General features: G+C 41.9%; 1 protein-coding gene across 1 annotated transcript in view; it reads left to right on the top strand.

The window, feature by feature from the left end:
* LOC110967150 (zinc finger protein GLIS1) overlaps positions 1-20599 on the top strand; it is an 82385-nt gene that overhangs the window by 25006 nt on the left and 36780 nt on the right. Inside the window, exons 3-4 of the mRNA XM_022216662.2 lie at positions 8104-8290; positions 9586-11146. Coding sequence (XP_022072354.2) covers positions 8104-8290; positions 9586-11146 — 1748 coding nt within the window. The remainder of the gene's footprint in view (positions 1-8103; positions 8291-9585; positions 11147-20599) is intronic.

Here is a 20599-nt window from a genome sequence, read left to right as displayed (position 1 = left end):
GTTCCTCCTCATGTTGCTTTACACCAAAATTTTATAAAAACACACCCTGTCTTCTGAAGCCATTATATAATCGTGAAAACATCTTCTAAATGTTGGTTTGAAATCTTTTGTTATCATATAATATAATCTAACAACATCCTCCAAACATCCTCTGAATGTTCTGTCTTAGTTTACTCTGACCCTCATTCGAACATTATTTGAAATGATATCCTTATTGTTTGAGCATTAAAATTAAAATATTTTCTTTAAAACATCACAAGAACTTCAAAGTAATATTGTAGGAACATTCCCTGCTTGCTGGGTTGTGAATAAGCGCTTTTTATCAAACCAAACTGTGTGTATCCATCAGGTTTAACAAATGTGTTGAAGGCATTTCCTTCCTCGTAAAATATTTGCAGAAGTAATTTATTTCTTTGGAATATTTTGCAGCTGCTACTGTTCACTTTAATGGCTATGTCCCAAATTCATACTTTTTCTTTTTTACTTTCAGTGCAGCTGCATTCTCAAAGTACATACTGTTTTACACAGTATTCATACAGTTGGAATGTACTACTTCGTCATGCTAATATGCCTTAAACTTTGACTGTTGCAGTCTGTATTTCTGTGGCGTACCTGTACAGAGTATTGTGGGTCAGAATATCCAGAAAAGCATGCTGCCTTACAAACTATAAAATCCCACTGGATGTAGTAGATCTTGGTATTTTTAGCCTACTACATATGACATACTATGCATTTTATCACACTAAATCCTTTTCTGGCAGGATATATAGCATAGTAGAATGGATATTGGAAGAAAGCCCATGTTTCTTTGCTTGCAACCTTCTTCTGCATGCCTTTGCTTGCACATTGCTATGCGTTTTTAAGTGTTACTGCCACCAATTGCCCATCAGGGAATAGCATAAAACTGGTGATGGAACTTTGTAAAATATTGCCTGTGAGCTTGTGCACTCACTGCCATGAACAATAATTTAGTTACACTTGTAAAGACCATGCATATTATGGCAGTCTTGACTTCACAATGACCATTGCAACTCTGAGTTTTCTATGATGGAATCATTGGTCAAAAATATAGATACAGAAACTCGAGTTATCAGTTGTGGTAATGTAGAAAGCTGTGTTAAGTCAGTCCTTCCTCTAGAAACAGCATCGTAAAGATCAACGGAAGTTTGCTGCTGATCACATGGGCAAAGAAAAGGCCTTCTTGCAACAAGTTCTGTGTTCAAATGAAACAAAAAAATAGCTATTAAGCCACAATGACCCAAAATATATTTGGAGGAGAGAAGGCCCCCAAGAACACCAAACCTACCATAAAGCATGGTGGTGGCAGTATCATGCTCCAGGGCTGTTTTGATGCCAGTGGAACTGGTGCTTTACACAAAGTAAATTGAATAGTGAAGAAGGTAGATAGTCTCCACATTCTTCAAGAAAACCTAAAATCATCAGCCAGAAGATTGATCTCGATTGGAGTTTGGTGTTTCAACAAGACAATGACCACAAACACGCACGTCAAAAGAGGTGAAGAAATGGTTAAATCAGCCTATAATTGAGGTTTTAGACTGGTCTCTCCAAAGCCCTGTCTTTAAACTCATTTAGAATCTGTGGACTGTGCTAAAGAACTGCACCAGTTCTGTCAAGAGGAGACAAAGACACAACCAGAAGCTTGTGGATGGCTGCCAAGAGTACCTAGATGAGGTGAAAATGACCAAAGGACAATTAAACAAATATTAGCATTGTTGTATGGATATTTTTGACATAGCAGATTTTGTCGTATTTCCAGAAGACCTTAATATATCTATAAATGTACCAAAATGCATGGTTGTTTTTGGTGACAAAGTAGAATGTGCTTAAATGATTCCATCAAAGAAAATTGAGAGTAATAGGAGCCACTGGAAGCTCAAGATTGCCATGATTTAGATTTAGCCTTTACAAGTGTATGTCAACTACATGGCGCAACCAAAAGGGAAGAAAATTGTAAAATCATTGCTCCATAGCGCTGACTTCACTGGATACCTTTAATTTTTATGTCTCAATTAAACCAAGTGATCACTCACACAAATTTTTCATTTTCAAGTTTTCCCCAAAACATGGAAAATATTTAACCCCAGAGTCAAAGGAATGTGAAGCATGCTGAACACATAGCTGCCTTGCTCAACAGACCACCCATAAAGTTTGCACAATTAAAAGACCAACGATTCATCTCGTCTCAAAGTCACGCGCTCTTTCATTCACGTGCACCTTCTTCTCTTCACCTGTCACTGCTGATGGATGTCTTACATTTGACCTCCGTCCCCGCTGCTCTCTCTGGCTTCCACCTCCTGATCAAACCGGCCTCTAACACACAATGAAATGTTGAACGCTGAATTACCATGGCACATTCAATATAAACCGAATTTACTGTTGGGCTCCATCCAAGCCACCATATGCTGAAGAGCCTGCTGTTTCCCCAACCGGAGCATGACTGATTCTGTTAATGTAGCAAAGCTCTAAATCACTGGGGCGCAAACTTTCTGCAGAGGGGGGATCAAGACCTCTAGCACTCATTTAACACTCTGGCTTTAACATTCGAGAGACACACAGAAGGTCTCCAGACACTTGAGTCCACTTAGTTACAACATTCATCGTGAACATTGCGCACACAAGGAAAAGAAAACAAAGGAATTGCTTCTACCTGTTTGAATAAGTAAATCAAAGCCATGCATGTAGGGCTTTGGTGACACCCTCCATCTCATCTCCAGACCAATTGATGATCTGTCACAAATTGTCACGCAAATTCCAAGATTCTAATTAAAACACATGTGAAAGTCAGATGTGCGTGGGACGCTCTTTTGTAACTTAATCTGAAAAAGCACAGTTAAAAATGGCTTACAAACAAAGGGGACTTTGAAGCTGTCATAGATCATTTTGCGTGGTAGCTCCAAATTTGTTCAAAAGCTAAAATCCAGACATTAATTTTTTTTTTTTGTTCTGCATCTTAGTTTGCTTGCTTTGTGAGTTCAGCAAGCCAGGGGAGATTGTTTTAAATGCCGCTGTATTCAGTATATTTCTATTAACACTGGATCACATTGCTACTTGTATGTGAAATAAGTATGTAAAAGGATCTGTGGCAACCCTGTTGTGTTTTGGTGTCTTTTAAACTCATCATTCTGGTTTTACAGTCTGCAACTTTACTGGCTTAGTTCACTCTCACCAATCCCAACAATCTTTTCCAGCTGCCGCCTGCAGATTCTTTCAGTTTGAAAATAGAATTATCTCACACTACCTGCAAACAATAAATCAGCGGATAGACAAACTGGGAAGCTTAGTGCAACATTTAGTGGCTATAGATATTTCCTGATGGAAGAGGTGGTGACCAAAATCGGAGCTAAAAGGAGGGTAGTATCTGCAGGTGGACAGAAAAATTCAAAATGAATGTTGCTATTAATCAGCTGGATTTGAAATTATGCAACTTTTGCTTGAAAAATGTAATATGTCAGTGTTTACAGCGAATTTCAGCTGCTTCCTAAAAAATATGGTTTTTGCAGGATTAAACAAGAGCTCTAAATGACAAGTGGTTTAGAGCGTGGTGGTCTATTCTATCATACTCATGTCGTCACACTCTAAAACAAGAAAGCACTCAGAGAGCGCAGTACTCCACGAAGGCTGTTCATTCCCCGTATGGCATTGTCAGAAATGCAGCATTTTTTTTTTTTGAAATACAGCATTTGTTTTTAGTTATTGATGATCAGAAATCACGGCACTACAGAATGTGGCCATTTAGTATAGATGTACCCACAAACAAATGACTTTGCACTGAGCACAGGTGTGTGTTCTGCATGTGTACGTTATGTACGGATACCGAATTCCGTGACCTAAATATGTAGCGGGCGGCGTGAATTGATGGAACTCAGAAACACCCCCACAATTAAAGCAGCTGTGAATTTGTAGTAAAATCGCAGTCGTGATCGTCATCAGGCAGCTGACGTAGCGTTCACTTGTTGTCATAGTTACAGTGACGCTGTGCCGTTATCTTGCAATGATACAGAAATCTTTAACAAATCTGTAGTTCCAGAGTATAAGTCGCATCAATGCCAGAATCTAATGAGGTGATCCTTGAGCCATTTCTGACCTTCCCTGAAGATTTCATCCAAATCTGTTCGTCCGTTTTTGAGTAATGTTGCACACAGACGGAAGGACAAACGTATGTCGATTGTCACATAGCTTCCACATTTCTCAACGGAGTAAAAATCATGATTAGGCTCAAGAGCAACAACAACAAATTAACACAACATTCCCATTTCTCCTTTTTTTTTTTGGAGTTGTGACAAATAGCAAAATTGTGTTCAATCAACAAACCACATCGAATTAGGGGAAATAGTTTCTCCTCTACAATCAAAAGTATTTTTAATTAAGTCCTAACTGTCTGAAAATGTCCAGGCATGTTAAAAAAAAAAAAAGGAAGAGACTTGAAATCCTAAAATGAAGGTAAAGAAAAATGAAGTTATCAAACCAATTTTATAAGGTTGCCTCCACTAATGCAGCAATTTGAGTTGAAGCTGCACATATTAGGTTGATTCAATTAATAATGTAAACATAAGTGTTTATCTCACTCAGTTAAGCCATTTTTTAAAATCTTGCATTTAATTCAGTGCTGGTAATAGGTCCCTTGATTTACTTTCTAGAGTGCAGTTGAAGTATGTGCACCTTAGTAATAGAAATAATAGCAGATGGGGTTTGGCATAACTATACAGGACTTTTATCAATACCATACAGTATTTGGTGAAAAAAAAACATTAATTTAGTGAAAGAAATAGATTTACCCGACATATATGCTGCCTAAACACATGCAGATGTCCAAAAACATGAACAGATTAGTGTAAAACAGACTTTTTGGTACCATAAAGTATTGAGGTTTGATAGTCAGTCCTGTTTATTTGCATAAAACATGTCAAATCAAGTTCAGTGTGCAGCCCATGCTCACTGATGTCTGCGTCCGTTGAGATTTTGCTGCAGAACAATGGCTTTATTATCAGTCTGTTTCTGCAAAACATTGTGCAGAAAGGTAATTGGTGTTCTCAGATCATCTCTGTCTTTCCTCTCTGCTCATTTACATGGTTAACTTTTCCTGGCAATCATCCCCCAGCGGAGCAGAGCAGCGAGCATTGTCCTGTAATTCACATTAGATTTATTGGGCTGCCTGGTTCTGTGCGGTTCTGTGTTTTTTTTGTTTTTTGTTTTTTTTTGAAGGCTGGTGACTCTGATATGTGTGTGAGAAGAGAGCATGTGCATTCAGTCAAGGCCTCGTTGACCAAATGCCAGTCCATTAAGTGCTTTACGATGACACTGTTTTTATTTAGTTGTTTTTTTTTAAATATTCTGTACACACATGAACAGTCAAGGCCTAATTAAAAGACCTGTTTGTCATCTCCATTCTGATTCATATCACTTCTGGCCATCCTGATTGAATTACTCAAGTCGAGGGGGAAACACTTGGCTTCGCGTCAGCAGGCCTTGAAACTCTCATACGGTTGTATACACTAACTGGTGGGGATGCTCGGCCAAGAAATGGTGAAAAAAAAAACAAAACACACTCAACCGAAACAAAAGAGAATGAGCAATCCTGATAAACAGAACAATTTGTATTGCTTGAAAACAGACCAGAGCTGAAAGACAGTTTGCCTTCTGTGAGCAGCTTTGAGTGAAACCAGCGTCGTCCCTGCGGTCCCTCCTGGCCATGCCGGACTGTTTGCGTTGCTCGCTTTTGCCTTCTCGCTGCTTCTTTGTGTTTCTGCCGTGACCCGCGACAAGACAAATGCAGAGGAGACTGTGGACACATCAGCTGTAGGCGGGAAAAGATGCTCGTTAAACTGAGGATAACACGGCCATAAAGTGCCCTTGTTTTCTCTTGTCTTTTGTTCTTTCTTCTAACCTTTTTCCCATATTCCAGAACATTTCCTCCCTTTCTCTCCTCTCTTGTTTACCCTCTTTTTCCATCTGCTACTCATGTTGTAATATGTTTCTTTGTACTTTGTTAGGCGTCTTATTTCTCCCTCTTTTAGATTCAGTTCATTTTTTCCCCTTACGTTCTTGTGCATTTCCCTTCCAGCACCTTTTTTCATGTCCTCCTTCAAGTGCAGAATGTTTGTGTGACTTTATTAATAATAGCTCATGATGTGTGATAGCATTATCAATAACATTGTTAGGAGAAAATTAAATTTGAGAAATTGAGTTAAGAGAGTTGGAACAGGGGGACGCGTGGTCGCCTGCACATGAGCGTTCGGGGATATCGACTTACCCTTCACAAACATTTCCTCATACAGCGAGCCCTCCCTACTCCCACGTTGACCTTCCTCCTTCCTATTTTTAAGACATTCATGAAGTTTTAAATGCTAGAAATTATAAATTATTATGAGCTGTGTGCAGTGGGTTGCCCTTGAATTAGAACTTTTGGATTAAATCGCGGAGTACTTTCAGTTTTTTTCCTCCAAAAATGAACAATTTATCAATTAACAAAATATAAATAAAGAAAACAAATGAATTAAGTCAATTAATGAGGTCACTGTTGTCACAAAAGAACTGATTGCATGAAATTTAAACAACTGATACAAGTGTAAACGAGCAGTGTGCGATTAAAACGACTGTATGATGAAACGGTTCCACTTTTTCTGCCCGGACCTGCGGTACAAATTCATTTGAGCTGGTTTACTTTTCCAAACTGGATGTATTACCATTTGGAATATAATTCCTCAATTACTCCAGTAATAATATTTGGCAGTTAATCTGCCTGCCGTTATTCTTACTGCCACCAGTTGGACTTTGCCAAGGAACTCTCCATATATCACTAGACGCTGCAGTGGTGGCAGCCAACGATTATTCCTCAAGAGAATATTCATAATGTAATAAGATTTCAACATGTCACTGATGGCGTGGATCCCATTATAAAGCAATTATTCATCTAGGACAGTCAGCAGATCAGTAAATGTGATCCACAGAGCCAGTTTTTAACTGGAGAGTGACACTGGCTCACTGCTCTGGTGCTATAAAACTAAATATTAGTGCATGTTAAGTATGCACTAGTCTTTCTGTGGGGAAAAAAAGGGGGGGGGGGGGGTGGATGTGCAAATGTATTTAAACAGTTAGCTACACTGTAAAAATGTATGTTTCCTTAACTACATTTTTAAACAATTTACTCTTACATTAAAGTCCCTGTTTTAGTAAACTACAGATGTTTACTAAAAGCCCAGAAAAAATATTCATTTGTCTTGATTTTAAAAGAAACAGCACATTCATAACTATTTCTACTGTATTCAAAAACAAGTATTACGTACTTTTATTTTAAAGAAGAATTATGGTTATTAGGATTGCAAAATGATAAATAATTTTTAAACTATTTCAGATTTTTTCTGTTTTGTTCAATTAAAGATAAATATAATGTTTTAGGTAATATCTAAAATCACAGGAAAAAGTAATAATTTACTAGTAAACAGTAAAACAACAGAAAACAAAACACGGCAAGACTGTGAATAATAGATGATAAAATTTCACAATATTTTACAGATGTAAAACATAATTATACTGAGGAACGGTTATTTTGCAGATTTTACAAGACAATATCTAGTAAGGTCTGACAGTATTTATGTACTTATTTACACATAAACCTTGGAAAAGAAAATAACAAAACTGGTCAAAATTGTAATAATGTCCACATTATTTTTTTACAGATAATTTATTCTGTCATAACATTTTACTACTAAATTATATTATTTTGTCTGTTTTAAATCTGAAAAAAATCAATATTTTACAGATAGAAAATTTATTAACGATTAAAAAATCTCAGCTAATTTTTTTAGCAGTTGTTTTGCTAATTTTTTCATACTATAGCGAGATTTTTTGGAGTATTAATTTACAAATAAACCGTGAAACAAACCCATAAAATCACCCTAATGTATTTAAATCAGTTAAAATGTTTTTATGTTGTAGATATTTGCTTTTCTCTTCACAGTTTTTAACATTACAATATGCCACCCTTTAATGCATAGATTCTGCTATCAGATTTTCAATGTTTTTACAGTGTACATTGTTTGTAAAGTGGCTAATATACTAATATTGTCCTTGTTTCTTTTCCAGTGAACGGTGCCTACTGCTCAGAGAAGGATGCTGAGCTGGGCGATGCTGAGGGCAGCTTGATGCGGTGTGGGCAGAGCTTAGCGCTGCCAGCTGGGGGTCATTCAGAGGGGATTTACCCTCAGAGCATCCAGTGCAGCAGACCCACACCTGACCTCCTCCTGCAGGACGGCCCTCACCAAGACACCAGGTACAGTGTCACTGTTACTCCTGTTTCATAATATTCTTTTCCCAGTTCCAGTTTTGACTGTTTCCTGTTTGGTATAGTATTACTAACAACATGCAGGTACAATGTGGTTCTCATTACCTTTGCTATTGTGGATCGGATGCACACATATGTTGCTGGAAAACTTTTCCCAGTCTCATAAAAACACGCTAAGGGGGGGCTGAGGTACAACATTTATGTTGCACTAATGCGACTCTTCTGTTGAGCAACCTGCGACTACTGTTGGTCAAGTCAGAAGGAATTTCCAGAGAGTTGCTCAGTTCGTTTCTCCTCCTCCCCCCGTCTTTCTTTCTGTCTATCCTCGATGCTTCTGGAGAGATTTTCTTTTCTCTCATATTGTCTCCCAATATTTTCACTACAGCCAAACAGGAAATCGCGCTCATGAATAGAAAGAGATGGGAGGGGAAGGGGTTGGGGGGGTGGGGGGGAGTCACGTATTTATTAACAACAACGATGACAAAGTCTGCCCAGTGGCTTTCTGCAGGCCTAGCTGGCGTTAGCTCTGTTTTTTCCCCCCGGTACACTCAGGGGAAAGGGACAAAGACGGTACCTTCATGAGAAAAGAGAGCTCTTGTCACATCACTCAGGGGCTTTGGACAAAATCCATAATGAGCCAACTGACAGGAATGATTATGTAGGAGATCACAGCAACGCATGGAGAAATCTGACCTGGGTGCCCCATTCAGCAGGGCAAAGATTCCCACCATAATACACAGTATTGTAAACGGTGACCCTTCATAGGCTGCAATTATTGCCACCAAAAACAGGTGACTCCCTATTTATCCCCAATGTTGGGTTGGGTTTAACCCCTTTGTGTCATCAAAGCCTGCCAGATGGACACACTAGCCAGTGGCCTCTCCGTCTCAGTCGCCATCTAGCCCTCCCCCATCTCTCTATTCTTAAATGCCCATTCATATCCTCTCACTACAAGAAGATCCTGTTTCATTTATTCATAAAAAACACTTTGGATCATCAGCAAGTTTATGCTACGTGTTTTGCAACATCACATAGCATAAGTAACAATACTCACACAGCGTTGACTGATCACTGATTGATCGTCTCAGTTGAAATATTTTAGGTCAGTGGGACTCATTGGATGACGTGATTTTCATGTAAACCGAGAAAAAGATTTTAAAGAGGAGGGGCTGCGGGAGGCAAAACGCTGACAGTGCTGCTGGTGGGAAGGATGAACCAGTCGGTGTCTGTCAACACACGCTGAGCTAATGGCTCATATTCTCTTTGTGTTTTGCTCCTTGCAGATCCTCCCCTGCTTTCCAGAGGAGCCTGCCAGGAGCCTCACCCGGTCTGGGCTGTGGTGCCAACGGGACTCGCTCCTCCGTCCCATACCCAATCAAACAGGAGAACTCAATGGGCTACAAGATTTCCAGCACGGGATCCAGGGTCTGTAGCGCACCTCAGGGTGGGTTTCAGGCCTGTAGAGGAGGTCAAGATTTGGAGGTGTCACGGGACGAGATAGTCGGAGCTCTGCATGTTAGCAACAACGGTAATGGCGTCTGCTCAGTGAACGGCGTGGACAGTGCACTGTCAGGGGACGTCGTGCAGTCGTTTAATAATGAAAATGGCTCCTCCCCGCTGGCTTTGTCCCCAACTGGCTCCCGTCATTCAGCGCGGCTGCTCAGTGCTAGCAGTCTGAAGAGACGCTGCCTGTCTCTGGCCTCACAGTCATCCGCCGCCGCTGCTGGCACCAACAGCGTCGCTGCCACTGGTTCCCCATTAGCTCCTGGCGCTGCTACTGAGGAGATCAATATCACCGCCATCATCTGCTCCTCCTCCCAGATGTCAATGGTTGCTTGCGTCAACGGGTTCCGCGCTAACCTCTCGCCCAGCCACACCAGCAGCGCCGGCTTCTCCTCCTCTTCCTCCTCCTCTTCCTCCTCCTCTTCGACGTCTCCACCCTCTAACTCCTGCTCTCGGGAAACCCTCCAAAGGCCCCCGCCTCACGCCAGCCCCCAGCAGGCCTCACTACAGGAGAGCTGTCAGCTGTCCTCACCTGCCACCTGCCTGCTGTCTCTCTCTTCCTCCTGCTCCTCCTCCTCGTCTTCCTCTTCAGCGTCACTAGTGGAGCCGGAGCAGGGCCAGGGCCAGAGCCTGGGGCTGTGTGAGGAGCCGGGCTCCATGCTGCCGGGGCGTGGGGCTGGAGGATCAGCCGAGGGAGGAGTGGAAGGAGGCTCGGACGGGTTGGGCCTGTTGATGAGTGGGGCCCTGATGTCTGGGACGTTGCATTCGGGGCCTGAAACCGGGGGTTTCCTAGACGGGATCCAAAGATCTGGAGCTGCCCTCAAGCAGGAACCCCTCGATGACTTCTCTCCCAGTGAGGACGAACTCTTTCAGCACCACTATCACCACCACCATCATTTGAGTGGCCGCAGCGGGCACCTTCGCCACCACCCGCCACGACCTGCCATGCCTCCGCCTTACCACTTGCACCAGTACGTGGGGCCCAGTCCCGGGGGCCCACTGCACCACCAGAGCCAGCAGACGGCAACAGCCTCCTCCCTGGGACTCAAATCAGCCTCTGGAGGTCCTTCTGGGAACCACACGGCCCCGGAGAGGGAAGACGTTGGAGGAGGAGCGGTGGCGGATAAGCAGGTGTGTCGCTGGATTGACTGCAGTGCTGCGTACGAGCAGCAGGAGGAGCTTGTGAGACATATCGAGAAGGTCCACATCGACCAGCGGAAAGGTGAGGACTTCACCTGTTTCTGGGCCGGCTGCATTCGCCGCTACAAGCCCTTCAACGCACGCTACAAGCTGCTCATCCACATGAGGGTCCACTCTGGAGAGAAACCCAACAAGTGCATGGTGAGTCTCCATGAACCAATAAATTATCCCAACTCAAAAACCACTGGTCAGCCTCACAACACACACACACACACACACACACACACACACACACACACACACACACACACACACACACACACACACACACACACACACACACACACACCGCATACTGTTAAAAAATCCCCTCACAGTCAGGATTTTTACTAATTTTGCTTCTATTTGAAGGTATTAGGTTGTATTTATTGCTTTAATATGAGTCTAATTTATCTCATAATTGCAACCACCTGTTAGTTTTTTGGTTTAAATTAAACATAAGCACATTTCACAAGGTAATACAGACCTTTGAGATGATTTTTTTTCCTCAGCAAGATACACATCAATCGTGTCCAAAAACAAGACTGGACTTGCTTGACTGCTGATTATGTTTCAACAGAAACTTTTATTTTGTTTTGGTTGAGAAACAGTTATGATTGTAATGCCTGTATTTTTAGTGGAACATGTTAAAAAAAATTAAAAACAGACAGGTTTTTTTTTTTTTCCACTGAAGATGTGAGCTGCTGTAGGAGTAGCGCTAGCTCGTCAGTATAAATAGATTTGCGGTTGTATTTCTTTACAGGTGAGGCTCCAATTCCACAAGTGAACACTAATCAATGTCAAGCTGTCACTCCCCCCACATCCCTTCACAAATGGAAAAAGCCCTCCAACCTTAAGAATGATTTAGTCCAAATACACAATTAGTCCACAATTTGTGTAGGGCGAAGCCATGTTTATTTTCACAAGCACTCCCGGTTTTGTTTTTTTTTGAGCAAGGATTCAGATCATGCAAAGCCAACACATATGGTTAACATAACCAAACAATGCCTACACTTGATCCTTTTAAATGGGAGCTTTAAATGTTTAACTGTCCCACAAGTATTAAGTGAATTGGCCTCATGTCCAAGCCAAACATGATGAGAAATGTAGTAGTCTAGAGCAGGGAGCCGCAGAGGGATAGCCGGTAACATTCGCTAGTCTTGCTCAATTCACAGTTTCACCCAAAGCCCCCCTGTCAGAAGTGGTCCTCTTCAAGTCCAGGGAATCCATCCAAATTCCTAATTCTAATTGAAAAGCTGAGCCTGTAATATCACTGCAGCACCTGTTTTTTCTCAAAACCCAGGTCTTGTTTGTTTTTCTGAATAACACTGACTTTTGAAATTAGCTGAGGTGAGAGTCTTTTCTCATTCGTGGCTGTTTTTCTGAAGAGGGTTGAGTAAGAGCTTCATTTTAATTCTGACTGATACATGCAAATGCACATCTGAGCTGAGCTCTGCTTGCAGCCAAAACGGCACAAACTCAAATAACGCTGCCGCTCTGCCTGCTTTGCGTCACTCCGGAGTATTAGTGTTTCTGCTACCTTGGCTCGACGTGAACTTCAGAATTTGGAAGTAATTATTCGTGCTGTACGTGCCCAAACTGTTAATTCAGCTGCAGGAGTGTGTTGTATTACAGGCTGTCATTTGTCTCTTTTTATTTGTCGTCATTGTTGCACTTTGGAGCGGCTGTTGTGTCTCTGCAGCAGCGAGGACTAAAGTTTGGGTGCAGCAAACAGACACCGTGTGAATGTTTATGCCAGATAGGTTTATACAGAAATGTGTGTTTTCTTGGAGATGTTTGCCATATGTGAGCACAAGAACAATTCGGCTCAGTGTGGACGAGCCGCTGGACTCTGTCTGAGGCTCTGTGAAACTGTGCAACACACCCGAACCTCCTGATCACCCTTATTTGCAGCACACAGACACAGCAATGCAAAAATGGGCACATTGTGTCCGTCGACTCTCACAATAGGAAGTATTGATTCGGCATACAGTACGTCCGGCTGCTTTTTCCGACAGAACCTAAACATGAATGTGAAATGTTGTCAAGCTTGAATCAACACATGTAATCAGCAGGGATTCGATGTATGTTGATGTGGGACTTTGGCAGATAAACCTGGAGGCCCTGAGAAAATAAATACCCTCTCTGTGTGTATTTGTAACTCTGTTTGTGTTTGGAGTCTGTACGGATTTGAATAAGTGCTCCTAGGAAACCTAGTGTGCGTCTGCAAGGCTGTGTTTAAGTTATGTCTGTCCCTTGTATTTTTGTCTGAGCACTTTTTGCCACTAGCGCTGCAGCCCTGTTGTGTTTTGCCGCAATAGACAAAGGCATTCAAGCATCCGAGCAATTTTTGCAGAGGAAGCGGATGAGACATTCGGTTTCGGGGAGCAAACGCTCTAGAAAAACCGGTTCTAATCTTTCTGTTATCTTTCCAGCGGCAGATTCCAGCAGGCGTTCATGAAGCGGGGCTCGCCTGACATCCAAACATAACACATCTCCCTCCTCTGCCATCTCTGTTCTCCACACAGCTGCACAGCGTTTGCTTCACGCTGCTTCTTGGCAGCAAAAAGTCATTATCACAACACACAAAGTCGTACCTCGACCCCTGCGTGGGCCTGTCGCGGCCCGTACCTGACTGATATTTTTCAGAAAGTTTAACAAATAAATCAGCCATATGTAGAGTCCTGCTGCCTTCTTTACAAAGCATGTTCGGTTCCCGCTCGCCTCCCAATTAAAGCCGGTTGTGGGTTGTTGTGTAGTTCAGGCAAGCGCTGAGGGACACTACGGGTGAAAGGGAAACAACATAATCTCTCAGCAATATCCTGTTGTGTTTCATGCCTAATTCACTTGTTGTTTTAGTTTATTACATTTTTTTCCCCTGCGTCTGCATAAATATTAAAAATATATCCAGCAAGAGCAGCCCCTGTCATGGTCCTAGACTTTGATATTGTTCTGCCTCTGCCCGGTGGATTTCAAGCGTCTGAAGTTCTTGTACTGCGAGCTATGAAATTTCAAGAGAACATCTTCCTGAAGCACTGAGGCTCGGACACAGTGTTTACATGGCGGAGTGACTTCAGGCAAGAGTGCAGCATTGTGCACTTTTATTTGGTTTGTTTGGCAGCGTGGGTTAGATCAGATGTTGGAGAGAAATGTACCCCAAAAAAAGAAAAACCTCAGCTGGCTTTTAATATTATAAGATGCTGTTGAGTGATGAATGATTAAATCTGTTGTTGAAGGCATGAAGCGAGTTTTTGCTGATGCCAGTGTGTTTATATGCAAAGAAAATCATGTTTTGGGAAGATTTATTAATTTTTAGAAGTTTGATGAAATGCCCAGTTTGCACATGTTGAATTATGAGCTGCACATGGTGAGTGTAATATTGTTTTATTATGACTGCTTTGGCCTGGATGCGATATTAAGGCGTTGCTTAGAATTAATTTTTTTCAATATATATGATGTAAGGTGGTTATTAAGTAATATCTCATAGAGTAAAGAGATGCTTTAACTATTTAAACTGCCCTCTTTTAAAGGCTAGATCCACATATTTTGGTGTTGCTCATGCATTTGAGCCAAAAGCCTGACAGTGAGCCACCCCTTTATTTCACAATGACAAAACCCAGCCAGCATTAGCTGCTTAATGGAGCTCTGTCCAATGCACATGCACACAAACACCAAAACACACACACACACACCGAGTCCAGCCACTTGTTGAAGGAAACTTGGATGTTGACGCCTGCTGGAAAAAAGGCGCAGATCATGGAATTTCCTCTTTTTTCACAGAGTGTGAAACCAGCTAACGTATATATTTAGATTTACTAGACTGATTTTTGGAAGAGAGCGGCGAACTCCCTCGGCACTGAGACACCGAGTTGGTCGCTGCCAACATGTCGTGTGTTTTCGGGGGTAAATGGAGTCTTTTGTGAGCAATCAGCTCAGGTGCAGGAGATAAAACAGGGAGCACCATTAGCTAATTAAAACTGAGGTTCTGCACATGACCCGACTTTTCCTCTGAATGCTGCCTGAAACTGGAGCTGTCTGGGCGCTGGGTGCCGGTGGCGAGTGACGCTGATATTAATGTGTTTGTGCCCATATGAGCCTCTGGTCTTTCTGTCTGGCCACAGTCTCCGAGTAGAGCCTCGGAAAGCTGCGGTGGACATGCACGGAGATCAACCAGATTATCCTAAAAACAGAACTAAAGAGGAGACACAGGTGTAATTTCTGCAAAAATGCTGACTTTTTAGTAAGTTTTTTCCCTATTTGTGCATCAGCATATCATTCATCAGTGATAAAGATCTACAGAACAACATGCAGCCACTCAAACTCACCCAATTACCTCCTCAGGCTGCTCACAAACCTTTTCAGTCCAGCATAAGAGTAGAAGAAAAGGTGTGTGTACGGCTCATTTAAACTAATCAGTGTCTATCGAGGAGAACAGGCATCGATTCATTGTGTCAGGAGTAGCTCCATTCTTAGCGAGCAGAGCTGCTAAAGTCTGTTAAGTTGGCACAAATGCAACCACCTAATCAGAACCAAATAAGCGCTTGGCAGAGTTGAACTTTTAGCACTTTTGTCTGAGGGTCCTCTTCAGCTCGTTAGATCATTCTCAGCATCAGCTCTGTCAGTCATTCCCGAGGCAAATGAGTTCATTAGGCAGCTACTTAGTCTAATTTCTTCTACAAACCCACGATAATCCCCCCATCCTGCAGATATCCTCTGTGCTCCCGTCAGATCTGCACTCCGGCCGTCACGCTGTTTGGTAACACAACACTGTCCATGTGTGATGTTCGTATGATGAAACTGCTGGTGGAGCGGTTCTGAAACTGATGTTTTGGCGAACGAATGAAAGGCCTGGATGGACGAATGTTGCTTGTTTTCCGTGTTGTGCGAACCGAGCCAACTTCTTGTCAGGTCGAAAAAGTTTTCCAGTCAATCTTTTTGCGGTAATGTAATCCAGTACTCACCCTCACCTCCCTCTCTCAGTCTCTCCCATTATCTATTATTTAGAGGTGAATTTAGGACTGCTTTGATACACTCAACACTGACTGCATCTGCACAACCACAGCGTATAACTCCATGTAACCTCCTGATCTTTTTTGTTTAAGTAAATAGCGAAACAGTTTACCTGTTTTCTGTGGTCTTACAGACGTTTAATTAAGTTATTCCATGGTGTTTGTAGAACTGATCAAAAAGATAATCCTCATTTAATGACTGTTAGGTCTGCTTTTGGCATAAAGATCAAGCCTTTGTTTTGTGCTGTTGTTGCGTTTTGTTGGGTAGCACTGCCAAAATTAGTGTTTTTGTGGTTTTTTTTTAATCCAATTTGGAACTTAAAATAAACTTAAACATACTTTAAGATAGGATTTATCCTTACAAAATTATTTTAAAAAATGATTATAGTGAACTGAAATGTAATCAAACTAATATATATATATATAATTTTTTTGAATATTCTGTCTGTGAAAAATTGTTTTTTAAAGAGATTACAGGATGCAATACAGACGTAAGAAGCAGACCTCAAAAGCTGCATGTTTTGAATAAAGTTTGACTTTAAAGATACCTTCTGAAGAAATACGTTCTGTTAAACTTATTCATTTATCTATTGATGACATGAACAAGTGAACATTTAAAAAAATATTGAAAAGTTAACAAATAGACAGTGTATCAATGCAGTACACTTGGGTATAATTAATAGATTATGACAAAAAAAGTTAATGAATTATAGTCTAGTACAAAATGTAAATTATTAACTCCATTCCAACAGCTAAAACCTTAAAGAGCGTCCATTTTTAATGATGTGACATATTTTTTGCCGTCTTTTTCTCAGTCTATATGATGCTCATCAGCGTGTTAAACTGGAATCGGTGTGTTGCTGAGATGTTGCTCCAAAGCAGAAATGGTGCAACTTCTCACAGCCTGCTTATTTATTTCAGGTTTGGAAGAAAATTATACTTTCACTTCGCCAAGTTTCCAATTTAGAAATTTCCAGGGACATTCCAAATGCACCCTCTGGTTGACCTCTAGTGATTTGCATCAGTTAGTATTGGTACAAAAGTGTGTTTTTTCATGTGTAATAACTTATTGTTTGACTTTAGCCAACAAGCATCACAAACAGACATGTCTGAGAACTGCCAGTCACGATCTTTTAGCGTGTTGGATCTGCAACTGGATTATTGTCATAAATCATAATTTGCAACCAGAAACATGTCAGCGTGGATTTGTTTTTGTTTTATTTACTCATGTATTTTGGGCACCCGTGTGATAAAGCAGGAGAAATTGTGAAATTGAACAACTGAAATCGTTGATTTAAGAAGCACATCCAACAGTTGGTAGAACATGCACTGAAGGAATAGTGGAGCAGTTCTTGACATTTTCTGCAGCTACAGGTACCTTCCTTCCAACCTCCTAACCAGGTATCAAAGCGTGCAGGATTTGCTGCATGTGATACACTTTAATTGCATTTGTCTGGAATGCAGTATTTTGAGTTTCCCCATTTCCTCAACATTTAATCGCACTCTGGTATCAGAAACCTGAAGACTGAGGGGCTGCGGCTGGTCATACATTGCACAGAGGTTGTGTCATAATTGTGTCCCATCCAAAAAAAAAAGCCTTAATCAGTTTAACCTCTCTACTGAGCTGGATCAGTTTACTAATACATGGGAGATATGGAGCTGGGGTGAGCGTTTGGGGTCTCAAACACCGATCGTGGAGCAGAAAGAGGACAGTAAAGAGCTGTGGGATGTCTTTTACGAGTGTTTTTAGACTCCCCTCTAGACTTTTGCTCAATGGTTGTGTACAGTCACGGATCATGTGCGTTCTGTGTGCGTAACCATTTCTCTGCGACGGTCAAACAGATAATTATAGCCGCAGTTTGTGGCGTTTTATAAGGCCGAGACATAACAGGGTCTTTCTCGTCTGATCCTCGTATTCACACACCGTCCTTGTTTTGTGCCAGACGCATTTTGTGCCACAGCTCTGCAAACAAACCCACCAAACCGGTCGGTCGGTCGGTCAGTCGTATATGCGCAAACTAAATCTCAGATGTTTGTTTTCTCATTTTTCGCTGACTTGTTAGTGTTTCAGAGGTCAGTGCAGAGGACCAAGTCCAGCCCCAACCGCCTTCACATCATCTCCAACCAAATAAGAAGGGCATTTATACACACCGGGACTACTTTAACCTCAGGGCCGCAGCACAGCCCTCAGGATGACGGTATCCTTTCACCCGCACCAGAAGAGAGCAGCCCGGACCTGAAACTTCTATATGAGAAACTGAGTTGCTACCGTACAAAATAAACACAGAGAGAAGCACGGCTAAATTATGTAGCGAAAGACATGTTTACGTTTAGGGTGTCAAGTTTAAATTATGCACCGCGGCGTTCTGCGGTTAGTGTGCCGGCTTTAATTTGAATGTTTGGGAGTAGAAGTGACGGCTGAAAGAAACGGAGCCAGACAGGCAGTCCAGCTCCACTGATGTCATCCCGAAAACCGGCGTTTTTTAGAAGTTTTTCTTAAGCCCAGATTTCAACACAAGACATTATGCACGACAAGTGATGCCGGTATGCGCTGAATGTGGACTTGAGAGCATTTTTGAAGCGTTAGCAAGAGTGTATGATACAGGTCGACTTCAGCATTCCAAGGTGAGAGTTTGGGTGTGTTTATGCAGTCAAACCCCTCAGAGAGCCAAATGGAAACTCAAGGTAGAATGTCGAAGCTTTTTCTGCTGCTAAACTGCACATCTACTGCAGTGATTGATAAGAAGAGGCAGATTTGAGAGAGTTAGGACCAAAACTCTTCTCAGTGGGACATGTAAGGACATGACACGCATAATGATCCACTTTCTTATTGCCCTATTTTATGATTATGTGACCCAGCAGAACTGGCATTAGAGACTCTGATATTTAAGCTGGGATTTACCTCTCCCCCATGGAGTTTTACATCCCAATAATCTCCAGAAAGTACCCCCTTTTTCTCTCTTTCTCTCAAAGCATCTGTTTCAAGTTCAATCTGTTCTGCTCTCGGAATTAGTTTAACATCAATGTGAAAGAGGTTTTAGAAGCAGATTGGTTCACTTATTTGGGCAGAATCACAGTAGAAGTCTTGAAGTTGTTTCTCGTGTGTTCTACCAGCTTCTTTCATACTGTATCACGTAGCAGCTGTCACTGAGGCAAAGCAAACAGAACATCAGTATCACCAGCTTTTTGTAAGAAAGAAGGAATTTAGATTAGGTCATGCATGATTTACAGTACAGTCAGGAAATAAATATTCTATATGGGGAATGATGTTGTAATGCGCCCGCTCTCTAACTGGCAAATTGTGTGAGTACCAGGCTTTGGACTCGTATTACAGCTAACATAAACACACGTCTGATGAGAAATTTGAAGGAAATATTCTATAAATATGAAAACATTTACCAAAGAATGCCGGCGAGGAGAGGAACCTGAGGGTCTTTTCTGCCCGTCGGCGGCTCGCTCGAGCGCGTCGTAATTGCGCAGGAATGGGGAGTGGTTTCACACCAGAATAAATGTGTTTTCCTATAAGGACGGCAAACGCAGAAATGCAAGCGACTTATTGAATAGAGGACCGTACACTGAAAATGCGGTCGGCTGATTTATTGAAATGCGAATGGATGCTGATGCGCTCGCTGAGAACGCTTGAGCCGTGATTGGACTTGACACATTGAATGTCTGATGTATTCCAACCAGCCATATCCACATAACTGGAAACTGGACCCCGAAACCCACAGAGAGCAGAAAAGAACACAACCTTGGCACGCCGAGGAGTGAACAAATCTAGGGGCACCATGGCATCGCCGTTGCACCACATTTCTTTGGCAGCAGCTTTTTTTTTCTTCTTCTTTACCCAGAAGGCTTTGTGGTCTGGTCTCCCTCCAGAGGGTTGCATAAATGCACTCTCTTCCCCTTCGCCCTGCTCGAACGAGTCCTTGAAGCTGGCGTTGATCACGATGCCATGTTGACCTATTGTTTAATTCTGCTGGCATGTTTTCTGTCTGAATGCTATAGTACTTCTGGCATCGAGGTATTTGGCTTGGCAGCTCGCGGGGCTTCTGCAATGTTTATTTGTTGTCACGTCAGAGTTATAGAGTCGCCAGTGTGCTGCTGCAGCCTTTAGACAGCTGTGTCAACTCTTGCATTGTGTGGATAACGAATAGTCTGGCAGATAAAGGGAGAAGGGCTTTTATTTCTTTACCTAACAAGTGTGTATGATGCAGCAACACTTCAACCCTGGTATTCATTCTGTCAGGTTGTCACACAACAAAATTTAAATCAGCTGAGTTCAGTTTATCAGCTTTAATAACACAACAGTCAAAAGTGACCGTGTTTGCATAGAAATGAAAATAAAACTATAAGCAGACCACAGCAAGAATCCATATTTTAAAACAATAACCCCAAAAACAGCTATTGGCACCGATTGCAGCGGTTTCGTGGTGGATTTATTTTCTGTTTTTGACCATGAACGGTTAATGTCACGAGTTGGTTTCTTTCCAGCCCTGTGGCAATATCCAAAGATGCCAAGTTCTCCGTTACCAGCAACCTTAATAGACCAAAATTAAATGAAATCACAACACATGTTGCGTTTTGAGCAAGCAGTGTGGCACAA

The sequence above is a fragment of the Acanthochromis polyacanthus genome, chromosome 4, assembly GCF_021347895.1.
Source record: "Acanthochromis polyacanthus isolate Apoly-LR-REF ecotype Palm Island chromosome 4, KAUST_Apoly_ChrSc, whole genome shotgun sequence".
NCBI classification, from domain to species: Eukaryota; Metazoa; Chordata; class Actinopteri; family Pomacentridae; genus Acanthochromis; species Acanthochromis polyacanthus.
This window is presented reverse-complemented; position numbering and strand designations above follow the sequence as displayed.